General features: G+C 42.0%; 7 protein-coding genes across 7 annotated transcripts; 6 read left to right on the forward strand and 1 right to left on the reverse strand.

The window, feature by feature from the left end:
* Window positions 1–627: 627 nt before the first annotated feature.
* Window positions 628–4186, forward strand: EAE98_012312 (uncharacterized protein; the record flags this gene model as incomplete). Its single annotated transcript, XM_038959937.1, has 4 exons — window positions 628–701; window positions 768–1116; window positions 1165–2866; window positions 2918–4186. The coding sequence occupies 4 exons, from the start codon at window positions 628–630 to the stop codon at window positions 4000–4002; spliced, it is 3210 nt and encodes a 1069-aa protein (XP_038803694.1). The 3' UTR covers window positions 4003–4186.
* A 170-nt stretch (window positions 4187–4356) lies between these two features.
* Window positions 4357–5066, reverse strand: EAE98_012313 (uncharacterized protein). The gene is made up of 3 exons (XM_038959938.1): window positions 4890–5066; window positions 4503–4598; window positions 4357–4445 (listed from the first exon to the last, which is right to left on the reverse strand). The coding sequence occupies exons 1-3, from the start codon at window positions 4959–4961 to the stop codon at window positions 4425–4427; spliced, it is 189 nt and encodes a 62-aa protein (XP_038803695.1). The 5' UTR covers window positions 4962–5066; the 3' UTR covers window positions 4357–4424.
* A 966-nt stretch (window positions 5067–6032) lies between these two features.
* On the forward strand, window positions 6033–10089 carry EAE98_012314 (uncharacterized protein; the record flags this gene model as incomplete). Its single annotated transcript, XM_038959939.1, has 2 exons — window positions 6033–6123; window positions 6179–10089. 2 exons carry the CDS (start codon window positions 6033–6035, stop codon window positions 10087–10089), a joined length of 4002 nt encoding a protein of 1333 aa, XP_038803696.1.
* Window positions 10090–11331: 1242 nt separating this feature from the next.
* On the forward strand, window positions 11332–15560 carry EAE98_012315 (uncharacterized protein; the record flags this gene model as incomplete). Its single annotated transcript, XM_038959940.1, has 6 exons — window positions 11332–11412; window positions 11477–11665; window positions 11722–14427; window positions 14477–14723; window positions 14773–15023; window positions 15081–15560. The coding sequence occupies 6 exons, from the start codon at window positions 11332–11334 to the stop codon at window positions 15558–15560; spliced, it is 3954 nt and encodes a 1317-aa protein (XP_038803697.1).
* A 1293-nt stretch (window positions 15561–16853) lies between these two features.
* EAE98_012316 (uncharacterized protein) lies at window positions 16854–17528 on the forward strand (the record flags this gene model as incomplete). Its single annotated transcript, XM_038959941.1, has 2 exons — window positions 16854–17122; window positions 17171–17528. 2 exons carry the CDS (start codon window positions 16854–16856, stop codon window positions 17526–17528), a joined length of 627 nt encoding a protein of 208 aa, XP_038803698.1.
* Window positions 17529–18313: 785 nt separating this feature from the next.
* On the forward strand, window positions 18314–19174 carry EAE98_012317 (uncharacterized protein; the record flags this gene model as incomplete). Its single annotated transcript, XM_038959942.1, has 1 exon — window positions 18314–19174. The coding sequence occupies one exon, from the start codon at window positions 18314–18316 to the stop codon at window positions 19172–19174; it is 861 nt and encodes a 286-aa protein (XP_038803699.1).
* A 1108-nt stretch (window positions 19175–20282) lies between these two features.
* On the forward strand, window positions 20283–20768 carry EAE98_012318 (uncharacterized protein; the record flags this gene model as incomplete). The annotated part of the gene is made up of 1 exon (XM_038959943.1): window positions 20283–20768. One exon carries the CDS (start codon window positions 20283–20285, stop codon window positions 20766–20768), a length of 486 nt encoding a protein of 161 aa, XP_038803700.1.
* Between the last annotated feature and the right edge of the window lie 1731 nt (window positions 20769–22499).

Below are 22499 nucleotides of genomic sequence, written 5' to 3' on the forward strand. Positions count from 1 at the left end.
TACGGTTTGTAATCAATAATATCACCAAAATGATGTTAATGTGCAGCTGAAGCTTGGAACAATGAAATATGATCAGAAAATACCTATCCGGAAGTAAGGGTATGGCAATCCGTGATAGAACAAGACAAGATACCCAACCAAACACCCTTGGCAGAAAAATGGAACGCCTAGATAGACTATCTCGGGATATTATGCTTTTCAAATCAGTCGTACTGGTTGGATTCGTAACCTGAGAACTGTCACAGGCTGAATTCGGACTCCATGTATCATGATTACTAACATGATGATTGATCAGATCTTGGTTGAACACATGAAGATGAAGATCATGCAATAAACCGAGCCGTCTGATGTGATTACTTTGCCGTCCATTTCCGGATGGTTAGAATCAATAGTTACGGCGATGAATTGGGTGGTGAAACATTTGGCCATCAAAGGGTTTAGCGCTTGATGTTACGCAAGGCTGACTGACAGCCTCGATGCCACCAGGTTTGATTGGCTAAGTGATAATCAATTTTGACTCATACGAGATTCGGTGCCCGCCCCTCGTTTCGACCCCGCCAAATTTATATCCACAGGAAACTCCTTCTAACATTCTTGAGACTTTCCATAACTCAAACACAAGCAAATATGGATTTCCCAAAAGAGGAAGAAGAAGTTCTCAGAAAGTGGAAGGAGATCAACGCTTTCGAGCGACAACTCGAGTAAGTCAACCTGCCACAAATGTAAACAAAATCAATATGTCCTGACATTGTTTATTTTCATTGTAGACTTTCTGAGGGAAAGCCTCGATATACCTTTTATGATGGACCTCCTTTCGCGACTGGTTTACCTCATTATGGTCACTTGCTCGCATCTACCATCAAGGATATTATCCCTCGATATTGGTCAATGAAGGGCTACCATGTCGAGAGACGTTTCGGATGGGACACACACGGCTTGCCGATTGAACACGAGATTGACAAAAAGTTCGGTATTTCTGGAAAGGATGCTGTCATGAAGATGGGGCTGGCAAAATACAATGAGGAGTGCAGAGCTATTGTCATGCGATACTCGTCGGAATGGCGCACGACAATCGACCGATTGGGCCGTTGGATCGATTTTGATAACGACTACAAGGTAGGTCTTTATAGAAGCGGATTGGTATCTTCAAGCTGACAATCTTAGACAATGGACCCCAAGTTCATGGAATCAGAGTGGTGGGTATTTAGTGAAATCTTCAAGAAGGGATCTGTCTACCAAGGCTACCGAGTCATGCCATACTCGACAGTTCTCACCACAGCTTTGAGTAATTTTGAAGCAAATCAAAACTACCAAGATGTCACTGATCCTGCAGTTGTCGTATCTTTCCCATTATTGAAGGACCCCTCAACATGTCTTTTGGCATGGACAACCACTCCTTGGACCCTTCCATCGCACACTGGTTTAGCCGCGCATCCAGATTTCGAGTACGTCAAAATTCACGACGAACTCTCGGGAAAGAACTATATCTTGTTGGAGAAATTGCTCGGTACACTATACAAGGACCCTAAGAAAGCCAAGTTCAAGATTGTGGAAAAGATCAAGGGTAAAGATATGCTTGGTTGGCAATACGAGCCGCTTTTTGACTATTTCTATGAAGAATTCAAGGAGCATGGTTTCAAGGTCTTGAACGCTGCATACGTCACCGACGACAGTGGTGTTGGTATTGTTCATCAAGCACCAGCTTTCGGAGAGGAAGATTACAATGTCGCAATGGAAGCCGGCATCATCAACGAGCAGCGACCAGCTCCATGTCCAATTAATGAGACCGGTCACTTCACCGAGCAAGTTCGGGATTTTGCTGGCCTTCATGTCAAAGCAGCCGACAAAGCCATCATTAAATATCTGAAGGGAACTGGGCGTCTAGTTGTCGAATCCTCTATTAAGCATAGTTATCCTATGTGTCCGCGATCAGACACACCATTGATTTACCGAGTTGTTCCTTCTTGGTTCATCAGAATTCCCGAAATTGTTCCTGATATGTTGAAGAATATTGAAGGTTCGCACTGGACTCCATCCTTTGTCAAGGAAAAGCGTTTCGCTAGTTGGATTGAAAATGCCCGTGACTGGAATGTTTCGAGAAATAGATATTGGGGAACTCCAATCCCAATCTGGGTCAGTGACGATTATGAAGAGAAGGTATGCATCAGCAGTATCGCCGAGTTGAAGGAGCTCAGTGGTTACGAAGGCGAAATTACCGACCTCCACAGAGATAAGATTGATCACATCACCATCCCAAGTAAGATGGGTAAAGGCCAACTCAAACGTATTGAGGAGGTCTTTGATTGTTGGTTTGAGTCTGGCAGTATGCCATATGCCAGTCAGCATTATCCATTCGAGAACAAGGATAAATTTGAGCAATCTTTCCCTGGTGATTTCATTGCGGAAGGTCTTGATCAAACTAGAGGATGGTTTTACACCCTTCTTGTCTTGGGTACACATTTATTCGGCGTTTCACCTTTTAAGAACTGTGTTGTCAACGGAATCGTGCTTGCAGAAGACGGCAAGAAGATGTCAAAGCGCTTGAAGAATTATCCTGATCCTGGAATTGTCATGGACAAATATGGTTCCGATGCTTTGCGTTTGTATCTCATCAATTCCCCAGTCGTAAGAGCTGAGCCATTGCGTTTCAAGGAAGCTGGAGTTAAGGAAGTTGTGAGCAAGGTTCTTTTGCCTTTGTGGAACAGCTACAAGTTTTTCGAAGGACAGGTAGCATTGCTTAAGAAGATGGAGAACGTTGATTATGTATTCGATCCTACTGCCGAAGCTACCAACACCAACGTCATGGATCGATGGATTCTTGCTAGTTGTCAGAGTCTTCTGAAGTTTGTCAATCAGGAGATGGCAGGTGAGTCGATCCTTCAAAGTTTCTTCTGTGAGTGATAACTAATAAATTCAGGTTACCGTCTCTACACTGTCGTTCCCAGATTACTGGATCTCATTGATAATACCACAAATTGGTACATTCGTTTCAATCGTAGACGTCTAAAGGGTGAATCTGGTCTAAACGACACTAAGCACGCACTTAACACCCTCTTTGAAGTCCTCTTTACCCTAACAAGAGGACTTGCTCCATTCACACCATTTCTCACAGACAACATTTATCAACGTCTGTTACCTCATATTCCCAAGGAGTTGCAAGCTGAGGATCCACGGAGTGTTCACTTCTTGGCTTTCCCAGATGTGAGAGAGGAACTCTTTGATGTAGAGGTTGAGCGCCGTGTAGGTCGCATGCAACGTGTTATTGAGTTGGGCAGAGTTTCCAGAGAACGCCGCACAATTGGTCTCAAGACCCCTCTGAAAACTTTGATTGTCATCCATCACGACCCAGTTTATCTTGAAGACGTCCGTTCTTTAGAAGGCTACATTACTGAGGAGCTCAATATCAGAGAACTCATCCTCACCTCGGACGAAGCGAAGTACAACGTACAATACAGTGTCAATGCTGATTGGCCAGTCCTTGGAAAGAAGTTGAAGAAGGAAGTTCAAAAAGTCAAGAAGGCTTTGCCAGGATTGACTAGTGAGCAAGTTCACAACTACGTGTTAGAGAAATCAATTGTTGTCGATGGTATCAAGCTCGAAGAGGGTGATTTGGTTGTCAAGCGAGGTCTTAAGGATGATGAATCTTCCAAGAACCTCGAGACCAATACAGACGAGGATGTTCTTACTATCTTAGATGTTGAACTCCATGCAGATCTTGCAGATGAGGCATTGGGTCGCGAGATCATCAATCGTGTGCAAAGATTGCGTAAGAAGGCTGGTCTTCAACCAACAGATGATATCAAGATGGAGTACAAGGTCTTAGAAGATCCTTCGAGTATTGGTCTACGTGAAGCTTTCGCTAGCCAAGCACAGGCCATTGAGAAAGCATTGCGAAGACCTTTGAACGAAGCAGAAGGAAGTGCAGCAGAAGAGAGTGTCATTCTGGAAGAGGAACAGGAGATCCAAAAAGCTACATTTTCGCTCAGATTGTTGAAGTTATGATTTGATGTTTCGTAGAAAAAGATTCGGGTATAGACAGACATTCTAGATATCTATCTTTCTGGCTTACAAATACATCCTTTCATGAAAGCACGAGAGTCATTGCATAGGATCTGTTCATTTCATATATAAATTCGCGAAATTAGGCGAAAGAATGTGTTCATGAAAACGTGAAAATCACTGAGAACTTAAGAATGCGTTTGGAATAATCTCAGTTGCTTCAGACACTAGAGGTGGCAACAGGCGTGACAATATGCTGTGCATATACCAAACTTTGCTTTGAATACGTTCAAAACTATGACATAAAACTTCACATACAGCGATGCAAACAAGTACACATTATAATTGAACAAGACGACAGATAGTATACGGCTCTTGAATGAATGAAATTTCCTCTTTAAAAAATATAGATAAACAAATCTTCTCTACTTCTTCTTCGCGGCAATCTGAATAATTATAAGTCATGAACAGTACTGGTGAAAATATGAATTGAAGACACGTACCAAATAACAATCTTTCAATTTCATGAATTCAGTAAGACATTTGTCTTTGTGAACAGAATTGTAATCGGCTACTATGCATTTGCCGTATAGAGAGGCCTATGATTGGGGTTGTCAGTTTTTGATGAGGCGGTGATGAGAGGGACAGTAATGGGTTGTAGAGACGAAAGTTTAAAGGTGCAAGGTATTCAGGAGATTAACAGCGTGAAGGATAAAGGCAGGGGATCAATGTATGATGGATGGATGGGTTGTGGCCAATAATGGGGAGGTTGTAGAGGCGAATAATGTATGTTTGTATGGAGGGGTAAGGTTTGAAGCGGGATGGATGTTGAAAGGCCAATCATATGAAGCGGGATCAAAGTAGATAGAAAAAACCAGATCAAAACGTACCTCTGTAGAGCATTTGGCAACGGCTTGTGCAAACTTCTCAATTGGCCTTATTTGAGTTGTTCGTGGAGGCATGGTTTGTGAGGATATAAAATTGTTGTGTATTTGGTGACGGTGATAGTGGTTGAGTGGCTGGTGAGTGAGGCAAGAAAGTAGTGAGGCACCAGGTACTCGTTAGTGAAGACTAACAATAATAAGCACGTGAACTTTTGGTGGCATTTGGGAAAGGTACGCTCGAGATGGTATTTCAATTGGTGTTTGCTATGAGTGATGTTGTAGTGAAGACTACGAGGGCGTGTTTTTGATGAATGCCGGGCAAAATAACCGAACTCACTAATATTTACTATGTGATTTTTATAATGAATATAACTTTATAAATATTAATAACTCTACTTTACCAAATTTACATATAAATCTTGATATAAAAAATTATTTAAATTTGAAAAGATTTTTCAAATATTATTTTTATTTTAATTGTTATTGAATTTTAAAATAGATGAGTTTGTGCTTATTTTGGTGAGGAAATGTCCCTGCGCACGGACCCGGCATTCATCAAAAACACGCCCTCGTATAAGAATTATTATGAGCTGTATTGATTCGTAGAGTTCAGATATTACCTACCTAGTCTAGTATGACAATTCATTAGTACATGATGCTACGAGTAGAAGTCAAAAAGAACGGATTTCGATTTCGATAGATCCGATGATTAGTCATCACGATAAGACATGTTATCGAGCCAATCAAAAGTACGGTAGTCGAAGCTCGCTAGATTTAGCTTCAAATACAGGGTCACTTAGCTTCGATTAGCGCCAGAAAGCTTCAGCACCAAAATTCGACCGGTAAACTTTATTCTCGTCGCGTCCGACAATTCCATTTCATACTTCCCATCCACCCAAAGTCGCGAAATCATGTTCCTCTCTACAGCCCGCGTCGTACATTCACAAATTCAGATATCAAAAGCTTCAAAGAAATTTTGCAATTCCAATTCTCATTCTCATTCCCAGTTTAATTGCTGTATACCCCTGCTGTACCTTTCTTTTCCCTTTTTTCGCTTTTGACTGCTGTTTTATCGCCAAGACGCGATACTGTATGTACAAATTATAACAATCCTACTTTCCCACGTATATGCCCTTTTGATAAGGTCCCATGTCTCCTTTGTCACTTCCGTCCCTTTATGACGGCGGTCAATCATACAGTTGGACAACCACCATTGATGAACCTTATTATACTGATGAGGGTGTGTTTCAGTTCAATTGAGCATGCGCAATGATTAATGCTAACATGTTTCATAGATTTGGTTATTTTACATGATATCGTCGTTCGCGCACAACATCTCTTACCCACTCTACCTCCAAAGGATAGACTCCCCACATTAGCACTCGCCAAAGCATACTACGAATTCCTACCTGACCTTGGAATTCACCCCGACCATGACAGTCGATACTTCAGATTCATATTCAAAATCGGCGTCACTGGAGAACCCACCGGCACACTCTTCGACAAATTCGAAGAATGTTTGGCCAAGAGAGGCATTACTCTCGAATTCGATTACGATACACATGACTATCTACGAAGTAACAAAGCTACTTCTCAAATTGTCGCAGATAATAAGGAAAGCGACACTCTCTACAACGATGAGAATGAATCGCCATTACCACGACGCAATTCAGAGACAGGCGTCTTGGATCTGGGGATTGCAGCTCAGGCACAAGCTCCACCACAAGAGCCAAAACATAAAAGGAATAAATCAGTCTCTCCTCTACCTCTCGGGCCTGCCACACCCGCAAAATTAAATGAACTGAAAAGCTTCATTTCGGAAGCTACTCGCGCACCATCACCGGAACCTATCCCAGAACCTACACCGCAACCACCTAGAACCACCCAAAAAGGGCGCGAAGAACGTGGAATAAACAATGTTAGAAATTGGCTTGAAGCCAGTGAGAATGGGTCGCCTCGCAGTCAGAGCAGATCGATTTCTGCACATGGCAGCATTCGCTCAATTAATCGACGCCCAGAGAGAGGTGCTCCGAGGGGCCGTCCACTCGGTCGCATTCCCATAAGCAACACCACATACGAATATCAAGACGTCAGCGACGAGTTGACCACCCCTTCGGAAGCTGAAGAAGATGAAGCGCAAAAAGCCGAAGAACAAGAAGTAGAGGAGCAAAAGGTTGAAGAGCTCGAATCCGACGACGAAGACGGCGAAGAGCAATTTCATGACTCATTTGAGGAGTTAGAAGAGGAAGAGAACGACGAGGAATTCTATGATGCGAGCGAAGTATTCGATTTGAATAACCCATGGGTTCGACACGTAATCAAACAAAACAAAAAAGCGAAAATCATCAAGGAACATTATCTTGATGATTTGATGATCAGAAAGCTACTTTCATGGCGAGATCAAGCAAGAGAGCGTCTAGAACGAAAAGCCAAGCTGAATGCTGTAGCTATGAAGCACGATACCGGCGCCTTGAAAGAACAGGCCTTGTCTGGCTGGCTCGAAAGAACTCGGGCTAAAAAAATTCAACGATTGCTGCTGGAAGCCCAGGCGCAACAACAACGTCGTCGTCAAGAAGAGCAACGTCTTCAGGAAGAGCAACAACTTCAAGAGCAACGCCTTCGGGAAGAACGACGCCTTCAAGAAGAGCAAGAGAAGCAACAATTTGCCTATCAACCTCAATTGGAAGCCGAAGAATCTGAACCGAAAGCTGTTACAATGAAGAACAACAACGCTCTGAAGGAGCAAGCACTGTCTGGCTGGCTGGAAAAAATCCGGGCCAAAAAGGCACAAAAGCTACTTCTAGAAGCTCAGGCGCAGCAACAACAAGACCTCGATGAACAAAACAAGCAACAATTTGCCCATCAAGCTCAATTGGAAGCCGAAGAATCTGAACCGAAAGCTGTTGCAATGAAGAACAACAACAACGCTCTGAAGGAGCAAGCACTGTCTGGCTGGCTGGAAAAAATCCGGGCCAAAAAGGCACAAAAGCTACTTCTAGAAGCTCAGGCGCAGCAACAGCAACGCCTCGATGAACAAGAGAGGCAGGAATCTGCTTATCAGGCTCAATTGGAGGCTGACCAGAGACTTCATGAACAAAGAATACATGAAGCTCAACAAGCAAGGCTTTATAAGGCCCAGAAAGATGCCGAAAAAGCGCGTCTTGCTGAACTGGAAGCTGAGAGAGCTGAATTGGAATTTGAGCAGAAATTCCGGGCGAAGGGAAAGAGATTTGCAAGGATCGGATTGAGAGCCGTGTCGTGCAGAAATGATCATCTCAAGGAGAAGGCTTTCACCCATTGGTTGGCGATAGCTCGAGACAAAGTTGAAGCCACAAAAGCGGCAGAAAGACAATTGATGAGGTCGCGCACTTTCAAGGCCTGGAAGTCTCACACGAAGGAGAGTGAGGAGAAAGTCCAGCTGGGCGAGGAAAAAGCTCGACAAGTCCAACTGAAAAAATTCCTCGGCAAATGGAAAGCAAAGAAGGAAAAAATCGAGGTGGATGAACTGGAAGCTGCTGAAGTTGACAAGTGCAACATGCTTGAGCGAGTCTTTTCAAAGATGGCCGAGAAGAAAAAGGTAAAAGATTTTTCGAAAGAAGTCGAGCAAAGGAATAAGCAACGGGCTTTGTCGACATGGGTAGAAAAGGCACAAGCTGTAGCCGAAGCCACCCAGCTAGCAGATGATGAGAATTTACTGAAGGCGGTCGAGAAAACCATGAAAACTTGGAAACAAAAGACGGTAAAACAAATTGCACTCAACCAGGAAGCCGAGATTATAGCCGAAACGAAGAAAAAAGCCGATTCTATGCAGAAATGGCACCGCGAAGCTCAGACAGCCCCTGCTAGAAGAAGGGTACAGGGTGGCCACAATGCAGGCGTACTCAAAGGCACTTTGCATAGTTGGAAAAAACGTGCCGAGAAAGAGAGACTAGCTACAGAGATCGATCGTGCCAAGATCCTCCGTGAAGCATTTACCAAATGGCGACATCAGACCAGGGCGAAGATATCACAGGCCATTTCAGAAGGCCGTGCTGTAGCCAAAGCCTTCAAAATCTGGGAATTGCAGACAAAGTTAAAAGGTGCCAAGGCACAGAGGGAGGAAGATATAAAATTTGCATGCTTGGAAGTCTGGTTCGATAGGGCTCAAGATACACGAAGCAGACGCTGGGAACGCGAAGAGACGGCTCGACGATACGACAACACAAACCTAGCAACGTCTGTCCTCAAATGCTGGTATGCAAGAATGGATGAAAAGGCCGATTTTGAAGCCCAAGCTACGGAACTTCAAGCTCCACGAATTCTAGGTGAATGTTTCGATTCTATGCGCGAGAAGATGAAGAAAATCGCCATAAATAATAAGACCGCTCGTGGATGCAGAAAATTCTTCCTAATGAGGACGGCTTTGTACGCGTGGCGAGACGCAACATTTAAGGCGAAACGAGAAAAGCGTAAACAAGCATATATCAAAGTTCGAAGAAACAGAAAATACGCTATTGCAAGAAGATGGTTTTCTTGTTGGCGCGCCAAGGCACAAGAGAAAATGGCATTGAATGAGCAGGCTGGTCAGTTCGCCCAAGGTAAAACATACATCATAGGTATGGACAAGTTTGACCAATGGAGAGCTCGAACGGATGAAGTAGCCGAATATGAACCCCTTTGGAAAGAGATGGTCATGAGGAAATTCTTCAATAGATGGAAGAATCGCACCGAGTCATTACAAGTGTTGAATATTGAGGCAACACTTGACCACCAGGAGCATAATCAATCCGAGGCGCTTCGAAAATGGAGATTGAAGGCGATCCAAGCAAAAGCTAGGGCGAACACTGCAAAGGAAGTGCATGATAGGAGCACAAGGAGGGGTCAGAGAAAGATGCTTCATCACTGGCAAAAGCGAACTGCGAATCAGCGACCAATCGTGGAGGATGGCACACCTCCTGGAACTGAGACAGCAGAGAATTGGTCGGATTTTGGAGATGAAGTTGAGATGGATGAAATCTCACGAAGACTTTACGAAAAGCGACCGGCTATTGAGAGGAGACCGGCTGTCTTGAATCCAATAACCCCTGGATACATGGCTACACCCTCTCGAAGAAGAGTTGCTGCATCTGTACGTTATCAATCTACAAGTGCCAGAGGGACATTGCAAACCCCCAGAACTGCTCCAATCAAGAGTAGGTTCGGCGAATTCAGGAGCATCAGGGAATGATTATGCTGGAATGACAAAAGGTGGAATTTTTTAAGAAGGCGTTTTTGGTTAAAGAAGTATAGATACCCCCTTATGAATGGTTGGAACGGAATGGGACAATTGGAATAGATTAAACATCAATAATAAAATATTAAAGAAAACGTTCTCCACAATGCCAAAGTGAAAATAGTGAAAATTATGACGCGATGTAGTAAGATTACACAAATCATCAAATTTGGATAGATCTGCTTGTAATGGTGTAAACGTTCGTATGGTTGTGGTTATGTAAACCCAACTCCCTTTCTAGTTTTAGAGATTATTATATGCGATAAGTATGTAAGCATAATTTCATTCTATTGTTATTCTATCCTCTCTAGTATCTGAAGATATATTGTTAAAACGGCGCCAGTCAGGGCTCTGGAACTACGTTTGCGATCGCATTCCGGTAAATTTTCGAATTTTGGTAAAGTCAACGAACCTATTCCGGTACATCAGGCCAGTATATCCCAATGTTCGAGACATAAGCTGGCACAAAAGAGATCAATTTTAGATTTTCAACGGAACTCTAAGATGTGCCCCTTCATCGGATGATATTCAAGCGAGGAACCTTCTCAGAACTCATACTATGCGTTGATCGCCACGAAAAGATCATTGTTATAAGTATGAAGAGGGAATTCTTGTTCCCAAAGCTACTGTTCTTAGATTATGTATGCATATAGCCATACTCTCTATCCAGAGCCCAGCAGCATTGTTTAACGATAATCGTTAGGTACTCGAATTCAATCTCAAGGTCGAGGGGTCCATGATTTTGTCAGTTGGACCTTTTTACATTTCTACTTAACTATTAAGTGATAATATGAATCAAATTATTTGCTGGTTATCTACAGCCTTATGCTTTACGATTTATATACTGTCGAATTTCAACCCCATTTAGAAGGAATACGATGATAAGACAATCTTAGATTTTGTGAGGTGATGAGTATTACCGTTGATGTTCGACCTCCTTTTTCCCCAGTCGCGTAACGTTAGTGTATGTAAGAACCAGGGTGATCATCGTCATCCTGCTGATTTCTTGTACGGAACCGCACTATCTATTGACCGACACATCAATTCCAGCTACAATAATTGGGAATCCTCTTCACCAACAAACTTAATTGCTTTTCGACTCCTTTTACTCTTTCCCATTGATAATTACTCATATTGAGAGACTTATTTGTGTTACTTACTGGAAATATGCTCCGGAATGCGCTCTGATAAATAGGTATGAGAGCAGTGCTTCCTGGAAAGGCACAGGCCAAGCTTCAAGCTGTCTGTACTGGTTATTGGAACGACAGGAGGCTAATAGTGAGTTTGCAATGATGTTCCGGGCATCTTGTATAGTTTTATTTCTTGCTTACATGATGCGCAGGCCTATATTACGGGAAATGCGTTTGTCATACTTACCGGCGCAGACGCGATCCTACAAACGATATACGATGACGATGACACTCAACTCGAAGCTATTGCGCTGGACGAAAGTAGTGGGAAGATAGCAACGTGTGCGGGATCTAATGTCCGGATTTACAAACCATATGGCCAGGATGAAGGGGTACTAAAGGTGACCATTACACAACCATAACTGGCCTCTTAAGATGTGGCGCTAAATATATTTAGTGGTCTCTACAACACAGCATTTCGATTGATGAAAGCGGGCTTGACACAGCAAGCACATTATCATGGGGAGTATCAGAAGAGTTGTTGGTGGGGAGCTCCTGGCTTGCTTTGTATTCAACAATCGATGCGCCAGTAGTGGTTTGGAAACAACAACTTGCGAATCCGGTAAAGTTCGCAAACTTCTCGTACGATTCGGCATTCATTGCTTCTAGTGGAAAATACGACAGATTTGTGAAGATATGGAGGAGATTATCATTTGGGAACGACGACTCGAGATTTGATTTTACCTACCTACCACATCCGCGAACAGTCACGAATATGCACTGGAGAAGACCGTTCCATATCGACCAAACAATTGATAATGTGCTATATACAGTGTGCGCGGACAATTTGCTAAGGATTTGGGCGCCTACAGATGTGCATTCACTACAGAGTCTACAACTTTGGGGTCAGATTGATTTACAGGAATCTATTAAACCGAGAGGATTGGACGGCGAAAAGTTGTCGAAATTACGATTCGCATTTATCATTGATGGGAGAGATTTTACGGTTGCCACGGAACATGCAGTTCAAGAGAGAGCAGCGAGCGACTCGAAGGATGACCACGCTCTGGCGCATTTGATCGAAGTTGCAAATCGAAATCCGGAAATTTGCGTTGTACTGGATGAACATGGACATCTTTCTGCATGGGGATTGGAGAATATTGGGTCTAAAACGAAACAACCGACGAACATTTTTAACATTGCACATGTTGATGGTCTGGAATTGAGTTTGCCAGCGGATCTGGGCGATGACGCAAGCTATATTCAGCTTTATAATTTCTGCAACCATTCTGGTGGTAACCTTAATGTTCTAGTTCACCATTTTGATGGGAAAATTGAGTTTTTCGAAGCCGACGTAGCCAACTTATTTGATCCTTCACCAAGGTCACACAGATTTCAATCGAAAGCTCTATGGACAGGTCATTCAGCTGCAATCAAAAAGATTGTGCGTAATGTCAGTGGACGAGCAGTAGTTTCGCGAACAGATGGCAACGAAAGTATAGTTTGGAAGCATCTGGAACATGCAGGCGGAACTTCAGTATTCCGCCAAAGTATTATCACGCAATCTGAACACGTCCATAGGATATGCGTCATGAGAAAGGGAAACTTCGTGATCTATTTACACCACGATCACATTACCTTATGGGATACTAGGCATCCCGCGGCGGTCAAACTAGCAGATTGTAAGTTTTCGATTGCGGGGAAACCTTTGTGTATTCTCATGCTACCTGAGGTTAATAAGGAGGGTCCTGTTGCTCATGTCGCTACAATTACTTCCAAGATGAAGGGCATTGTATGGGAGGTCAGATTACCCCAAAGAAGGGGAAGTGCTCAGGTCAATGGATGCCGTCAAGAAGCTTCCATTCGCGAATTCTGTCAATTTGACCTTGGAAATGATGACGATTTAGCCTATGTTCTACCAGTGGATCCAGCCGGATCCCCTCCAGTTATCTCGGGATTCTTAGATACTTTTGCAAGAGATATTGCAATTTCCTACACGCATTCTGGACTGTTGAGATCTTGGACCGCCCGGATTGATATTGAAAAAGAAACGGTTGACTGGCTACAGACTTGTTCAGTAGATACAGGTATTAGTGAACCTGCTTTAGCTAGTGGGAGCTCTATTAGGAAAGCTGCACTTGTGAACTCAAGTAGATCGGAATTGACCATTTGGGACGTCAGAGGTGCACGACTTGAGTATTCTCAGGATTACGAATCCCAGGATACTATTCAAGATTTGGACTGGACTTCAACGCCTGACGATCAATCGATTCTGGCTGTTGGTTTCCGTTACCGTGTTATATTATTGGCTCAAATGCGATATGATTATCTGAATAAAGGGCCAGCGTGGGCAGCAATCCGAGAAGTCAATATCCGAGATTTGACACCCCATCCGATTGGTGATTCAACTTGGTTAGGAGGTGGTAACTTCATCGTTGGTGCTGGTAACCAGTTATTTGTTTATGATAAAGAGGTTGACTCGTCAGCATCAACTTTTCTACCGCCTCGTAAAACTCCTTGGGACCTCTTCGATATCGTTTCAAGGTTGAACGGCCCACTGCCGGTTTATCATCCACAATTCCTGAGCCAGTACATCCTTGCTGGAAAGAATTTATTAGTTCAGCATATTCTATTGGCACTATATAAGATTCTTAAATATTATATTGAGGGTGAACCAATCGACTCCCACCTGGGGATGAACATAGAAGATTTCTACATCAGCTCGGAAAATGCACCTTCAGCTAGCAAAGGAATCAAGTCTACATTCGATGGCTTCTCCGAAGACGATGAGGTCGAAACAGTCACAGAGAGCGTTGCAGCTGCTATAACCGAGAAATTGACACAGATTGCTCTACCTCAACTTTCGAGGCAGGAGCAAATTCACCTGGCTGATATCGTTGAATGCGTAGCTATAGTTGAGCGTCAACGTAGATCGATGGATGATAATGCCGCAAGATTTATGTTGTTCTTCAGACAACATGTTCTACGTCGTGGCCGTGCGAACGAACTTAGTCTTTCTTGGAGGGAGATCAATTGGGCATATCATAGTAACAGTCAGGATATTCTGGCCGATATGGTATCGCGACAATTCCATGGAAGAATGCTTTGGGAACATGCACGAGAGAGTGGTATCTTCATGTGGATGACGGATGCAAATGCTCTGGTATGTAAATATTCTATCTCCAAACTCAAGGAAGCTAACAAAAAAACAGAAAGCTCAATTTGAAGTCATCGCTCGGAATGAATATACGAAGAATGATCTCAAAAATCCCATAGATTGTAGTTTGTACTATCTCGCTCTCAAGAAAAAGGCGGTACTACAAGGTCTGTGGCGTATGGCTGCGTGGAATCGTGAACAAGGTGCTACCACAAAACTTTTAGCAAATAATTTCTCGGAAAAGAAGTGGAGAACTGCTGCAATGAAGAATGCATATGCTTTACTTGGGAAGCGTCGATTTGGTAAGTAATGCATTGATTGTTCTTATTCAGTATTTCTAACCATAACCAGAATATGCTGCGGCTTTCTTCTTGTTGGCCGATTGCCTTAAAGATGCTGTCAACGTTATTCTGAGCCAACTCAAGGATCTTCAATTGGCCATAGCGGTTACTCGTGTGTACGAAGGAGAGCATGGGCCTGTTCTCAAAGAACTTCTCGAAGAAAAGGTTCTACCATTAGCTGCTCAAGAAGGTAACCGGTGGCTTGCATCATGGGCTTTCTGGATGTTACATCGTCGTGATATGGCTGTGCGCGCTTTAATTGTGAGAATCTCTCTTCTTTCTCAAAGATTTCCTATAATACTAATGCCACTCTTCTAGTCTCCGGTCTACACACTCCTTGAAACCCCTCAATCACCAGATCTGAATGCCAAACTCTTCCTAACTGACGACCCCGCCCTCGTAGTTCTGTACTCACAGCTTCGACAAAAAACCCTACAAACCCTACGTGGTGCCTCAAAAGTAACACCAAAAGTCGAATGGGCTTTCGTATTACATAATTCGAGGTTGTATGATCGGATGGGCTGTGATTTGTTAGCATTAGATTTGGTTAGGAATTGGGAGTTCCTTCTTCCAACTAAACCAGATTTCAAGAGTTTTGATGGTGAAATTAATCCAAGAAAGATGCTAAGGAGGAGAAGCTCCCTGGTAGTGGCAGATCTACCGGCTAGTGGAATTGGAATGGGTTCTGCGGCTGGGGATGAGAAAGACATGCCAAAAGGACAACAAACCCATAAGCCGCCGCCAACAGTCTTTGAGGAACCAGAGGCAAACAGTTTGTTGGATAGTTTTGGGTTTTAGGTGGTGAAAATTCAGGGGCAACGGTTGAGGGGGGCATTTTGCGAAAGGCGTTTTGTTTTTAGTTCTACCATGTATTACATGCCCGTACCATATGGGCGAGTTCTTGGGTTTGGATGGACAATTAGGAGCGCAAGGTACATCGCGCATGCATAGCGTATGGGAGAAATATATGGTAATATGATTTGAGCATCTATATTTCAGCGTTGATCAATACTGTGATTTGATGCAGGACCTGGATTTGAGGGATATAATATCGTTGATTTCGTGAGCTGATTGTGTAGTTTTCAATGGTGCGAAGGCTAGCTGTTCGTGTATTCTAGTGGATATGAAACCTTTATTCAACATGGTTCAGTTGCTAGTTCGTTATGGGGAAATGTACTTTACTTGTATTGAGATGTCCTGAGAGTTTTCAGTTACGGGGTACACTCCACTTTTTCTCCGGAGTTGTTCGGGGGAGTTGATTGATGAATTTGTATCTTCTTATGGCGGGCGTAATATTAATTTCAATAATGCTCGATACTCTATACTCATTACTTAAGTCATAAATATTGTTCATAATTCTCGAGGTCGCGTGTACATTCATGATCCCATACTCTTCTGATTATATGACTGCAAGTATACATTATCACTCACTTCCCTCGTGGAGTCTATAAATAATATTTATATATATAGGAGTTTTGATACATATATGCTATTTATAGTCATTCGCAAGTCATTTTCACGCCACGTTTTTGATCTTTTGGAGTCACTGTATGGTGAATTAGAAAGGGTTGTAGGTGTGAGAGTCATAGATTCCCCTTTCGCTCCATGATTATTGCATATTCACCCTTTTTGAAGTCTTTGGGGAGTTTTATGAGTGTGGAATAAATGAGTAATGTGTATGTATATTCTGACTTGTAGGTTTCTTTTCCTCTTCTTTTCGAGTGATTCTTACAGTCATATGAAGTCAAGACTTATGAATAATGTGTTTTTAATTCATTGTATATGTGAGTATGCCCTTTTATTTTATTTTCGAGTCATTGATGGTATCTGCTTACAGTTCCCAAATGGATATAAAAGCGCTGGGCTCGTCTCTTTTGGAAAAGAGTTCTGTTTAGTTGTATCCGTCCGTTTCTACCTCGAAGATACACAGCATCAAGCGTATCATTCTAGTGTTGAAAACTTTCCAAGCCGAGCATCTTGCATACATTCCGTCACACACATCAAACCTTGCGACGTTGCTGCCAATATATTTCTGCCTAAACTTATTCGGAACTCCCTTCTCCTCTCCATATATTCTCCAGATTCAAAACCATGGAACATCGCCTTGCCGGTGGTCCTCAAGATCACCCAAACTACAACACCACTGTTACATCCACCAGAATGAGTATGGATATGCTAACATCCGGCTATGCGCCCGGTACCGAGCCAATAGCACCACCCCCAAACGCAACAGACGATCCTGATCATTGTGCAGGATGCGGTGCCTCGACCAGCGGAGCCCGACGTTGGAAGGAAACGCATTTACATTCTCATAATGAGTGTAAACGGGCTTACCAGGACAACACTTGTAAATTCACAAAGTATGTTACAAATGAGGTACATTAAGTCTATGTAGCTGATGAGAATAGAATTCCGGCAGCGGATCCAAACGGCGACAATATTGCCTTTGATGATTATGGCGATTATGATGCGTATGCTGATAATGCCCCTTCTGCTGCTGTATCCTACGATACGCAACAGTCCGTATACCCACAAGCGAGTAGTAGCGCACCTCAAGCTGAAAGTTACTACCCAGAAACGACTACTGGTACCGCTCACGGTGGTCAGTACTCCTCGACGACTGGTGGTGCGTCTCAAAATGAACAATACTATCCGGCAAGCAGTAGTGCATCTCAAGTTCGGGGTCATACAACTACCTCCCAGTATAGAGGTGGTACCGGTGGTAGTCGTGGTTATCGCGGCGCTGGTAATAACCGAAGAGATTGAAGTGATCGTGATAATGAAGGATGGATTAGCAAGCGTGATGGGGTTCGTGGTTGGTGAAGAAGATAGAGTGAAAGACACCGAATTTCTTTTAATAGTATGATGGCAAGAATAAACTATCATAATCATTTTTCGCATGAAGTCTCTAAATAAAATGGTAAATGTGATTTCAAGTGATATGTATTATTTGATAGTCATTTCGTTTCTATTCTTGGGTTACTCTAGAATGAACCCGAAAAGTATGCAATGATTGATTATATCGTTGGAGTTATTTAACAAACATTTGTAATCAGATCTCGCAGAAAATACTCATTCAAACTGTATTTTCATCATACTCATTCTATTTTAACTCTTCGAGAATCTCTTCATTAGTCACACAGTAAAAACTTGTGAATAATATGTATTTTTAAACATTTTCACTTATGAATATGTCTTGTTTTTCATATTCGAGTCACCCCAAATTCTCATTTCCGTCTTTCAAATGTTTACAAAAGGACTGCATATCCTCCTTCTGAAATCGATTTCTGTACTTTTACATCTGCTTCTACATTTACATCTAAACCATGCGCCTAAACAATTACATATCTGTGCACTTAAATTGAGAGGACATTTATCAAATTGTCAACAACCTATTCCAACATAAAAATCATACAACGCATAGCACTTCGAGTACCTTGTACGAATATCCATTCGCATATATCGATTTCAGTACACCGTTGGCAGTCATTCTTGATTTCTGGCACAATACGAAAAACTCCTGCATTCTTAGCATCCTGAAATCAAAATATATGTCAGACCCTAGTAGTCATTACAGAAGTGAAGGTGATCCTTTCGATCACCCGGCCTACGGTGCTACTGTTATATCCGCAGGCGTAGGCATGGGAATGCTAAGGTCCGGAATTACAGCAGGAAACGAGCCAGTACCGCAAGTTCCAAGATCATTATATGATAAAATACACTGTGGAGCTTGTAATGAATCAACGGAACGCTCTGATAGACATTGGAAAGAAGAGCACATTCATGACAATATCAAGCGTAGAAGGGCCTACTTTGAAGGAACATGCGAATATGAGAGAGACGCGTTTGCAACACGGCCGGATCCTATTTATAGACCTGAAGGAAATGTACCTCCCACACAAATCCCACAACTTCAATATTCAAACCCTCAACTTCAGATACAACAAACTCGGGCTTATTCATCAAACTATCCAGTCACTCAATCTGAAACTCAATCAGCTCAAGCTTATTTTATTCCAAACTCACCTCAAAACCCCCGGGAAGAGGAGCATTCGGATCAAGGACTTTCCCCTAACGCTTATCAAACTACTCATCCATCGGAGTGGCTACATTCAGATCAACGCCTCTCCCCTAACGCTTATCAAATCAACTACCCATCAACATGGCTAAATTCACCGAATCATCCTAGCCAACCAGATCAGGGGTATGCCCAGCATCCAACCGAGGTGCATGACGATCCTTACACTGATGATGCATCTCACAACTCCAGTCCCGCTTACGATTCAGAAGCGCAACGTGCTCCCGCGGCAAATTTTGACGCATCCCAAGGACGGGAATATACAACTACAACTCGGAATAGTGATAGCGGCTGCCACCGTCGTCGCGGTGCTGGTAGTAGCCGAAGGGGCTAAAACACTTAGGGCAGCGAAAGAGACATTCACAAATGTAATAGGGACTGTGTTTAGGATAGAGGATGGATGGGATAGGTTAAAAGCTTGCCTGATTTTCCAATCATAGTAATAATACTATGATAATGACTTTTTATAAAAATTCTATGAATATCATTTATGTGTCAATTATTTCTAGCACTGTAAATATTTTTGTCGAGTGATGTTTGTGAAGTCATTCAAAATCATTTAGTGATCACTTGTGAAGAAAAACATATTTTGGATTAGGAATCATCTAACCTCAATATACGAGAGTCTTTGTGCTATCTGAAAGAACTAGTAAAATTAAAATGAGTAGTATTTTTGAGCTCATTTGACAGTCACATATAATCCTATTCCGAGAACGATACTCATGTTAACCTCATTTTTGATATATATAGTCATCACATCATACTCATTGTATTTTCACTCCGAGCAGCTCTATCGAGTCATAAAGTATGAAAAACCATGAGTAATGTATATTTATGACATTTGTCTATGAATATGTCTTTTTCTTCTCTTTTCGAGTCATATTGGCATATGAATATACACTTTTCACACTTTTCGAATCATCTTCGAAGCACATTTTCAACACCTTTCCAGCTCCCAAATTTGCTTATAAGCGCTGGGTTTTCCCGATTGGAACTGCTTTCTGTAGACTTACATCTGCTTCTACATCTCTACATCTATACAACCTGATATTCACGTACATTCCAAGCCTTCAAAAGTCAGATACTTACATCCAAACCTTCGGTTTCAAATTGAGTCAAGCTATTCTAAATCTTTGGGGAAAAAGATATGTCAGGCAGTAGGAGTAACGAAAGGGGTACAAGAGACTCACATCGGTCAGAATCGAGACACACCCGTGGTGGTAGAAGAACTGATCAAGAGCCACGACGACAAAGCGATCAGCAAGCCTCTTCATCCTCGACATCACATCATCACGCTGTTGGAGCGTCTCAGCAACAGTTCTCACAAGAGACAGGCCAGCCAATTTCCGCAAACGAGCTCGAACTCTAGTTTCTGCGAAGTTTGCGGGGAAATACCGCATGCAGATTTCACAGGAGAGCTTGCTTGGTGGAAGTATAGCCATATGGTTGATAATCCTGACTGTCAGTTGGGAATGGAAAGGGCCCTTCTTAGAAATGCCTCTGTTATGACCCAGGCACAGGGAGAATATCTTCACGGACAGGCTTTCGCTGACAGCAATAACCATGGACAAACGCCAATTCCTGCGCCTATTCCCACCTATTCATCGATGCCCCCGCCAGCAGCTCAAAACATATACGCGAATACTCAAAGCCGATATGTTTCTCCATACCCACCCCAACAACCTCAGCAGCCCCAACAACAACAATACACCCAACAACCCCCCACAATCCAACCCGTTCCCAACCAGTCATCATACGAAATTTACGATGAGGAGTACGAAAACGAGCAATTAGATAGTGCAGCAGCAGCGAATGAAACAGTTTCCGGCCCCGGCTGGCGAGTCGAACCATCAGTCATTGTCCCTCGATCAGCTTATCCTAGTTCTGAAAGTCGCGGTCATCGCAGTTCGGGTAGGAGACACAGATAAAAGGATCGTGGTAGCGACAGAGATATTGATAAGCGAAGGGATTGTGGTTGGTGAAGAGGATAGAGGGAACATCTTTCAATCTTTTCGCTTCGGGCTTTCTTTATATCTACCAAATTTTTTCATCTCTTACATTTAATACATTTCACTTAATTCCTTTATCTCAAATCCTCAAATCTTCAACACTTCAATAGATTAGATTAGAACAGACTAGATAATAATAACACACCTGTCTGACTTTACCCACCTACTTTACCATTCCCAGCATCTGTGAATATCATTTGCATCGACGGTGAATTATACTCATACCACTACACCTGAAATCTTGCTACTTTTAAGTTCTCACGCTACTTGAATTCCAGTCTGTAATATTTAGATTCTATACATTCATTCTATCACAGATTCCCCCCATTAGAAAATTTAAGTTATATAAAAATCACTCCTTTTATTTTTAATACCCTCAGAATAATCGACCCTAAACAAATCCACAAGATGCGAGAAATAAATTGCTTTCCTCTCAATTAAGTAGATCGAAGGATTTGAGAAGATAAGAGAGAGAGCACAAGAGGAATAATTAAAAAATTGAGTTTAAAGTTAGATAATGAGATCTTCTTCTCATACAGCGAAAATTGATATCTGTTTACTCTTATGTCACTTAGATTCTAGCTTCTAACTCGGAATTCTAGCTTCTATCATACCTAGGTTCTATATTTCCGAGCCTAGAATCTAGCTATCATACAGTCCAAGTGACGTGAGAGTAATCGACCGTACTTTTAATTAGTAAAATTAAGAAATGAGAGGATAGAAGAAGAATCTCAATGTCAAAACACAATACAATATATAAGATTATATGAAATGATATATACGCACTCGCCGTATACCTTACCCCCTTCCTGTTCTCTCATCCCATCTCATCTATCCCTGAGTAATGAATTAATCTCTTCCCCTCTCCCACCTTCTCTCTCTCTACAATTAAATAGTATAAAATTAATTCCCCTCAAATCAAACAATTCTTCCACCATCCCCTTCATCGCTTGTTTCACATCATCCCCATCTCCATCCCCACAATGATATCTATCCTCATCCCCCATCACTCCCTCGCTTAACAACTCGCTTCACTCACTTCACTCACCACCTTATAAACAAAACACTATACTATCTACCCACCTACCTAATCACCCACCCACCCAATCTAAAACCGAACAATATATTCCCACTCTATATCTATATATCTATAGATAAATAGATAAATAATTAAGTCGGGTACCCTACTTTCGGGCCAACAGGGTTTTGGGCCACCCTTTTATACCAAAAATCACTTTTTAGGCCTATAGATATCTCTATCAATATTTAATATAATACAATGAAAATTTGTATATATATAATTCAGATCGATTTAAGCTTATTCTGAAATTTTTAGATTTTTAGGATTTTTTTATATTAAAAACTAAAACTTCAAAATATTAATTTTCAAATTTATATAGAAATCATATATAAATTTAATTTTTTTTAATAAAATCTTTAATAACTTTTTAATAATAATTATTAAAAGAAAACTATATATATTTTTAAGATATTTAAGCTTGAATCCATATAAAAATTCAAAAAAAAATTCAAAAAAAAATTCAAAAAAATTAATAGATATAGAGATACAATATACAATTGTGCAAACAAGGGAATTCACTTCAAAGGATTCACTTCAATACAATAGCAACTGTGTCAAAGGTATTTAGG

This window comes from Botrytis deweyae (assembly GCF_014898535.1).
Source record: "Botrytis deweyae strain B1 chromosome Unknown BDEW_063, whole genome shotgun sequence".
Taxonomy (NCBI): Eukaryota; Fungi; Ascomycota; class Leotiomycetes; order Helotiales; family Sclerotiniaceae; genus Botrytis; species Botrytis deweyae.

Coding starts and splice junctions, on each gene's coding strand:
- EAE98_012313 (XM_038959938.1), bottom strand. CDS start 4,961: ATGCCTCCACGAACAACTCAAATAAGGCCAATTGAGAAGTTTGCACAA. Junction 4,599..4,889: donor TTGCCAAATGCTCTACAGAG/GTACGTTTTGAT, acceptor CCCCAATCATAG/GCCTCTCTATACGGCAAATG. Junction 4,446..4,502: donor AATTGAAAGATTGTTATTTG/GTACGTGTCTTC, acceptor ATAATTATTCAG/ATTGCCGCGAAGAAGAAGTA.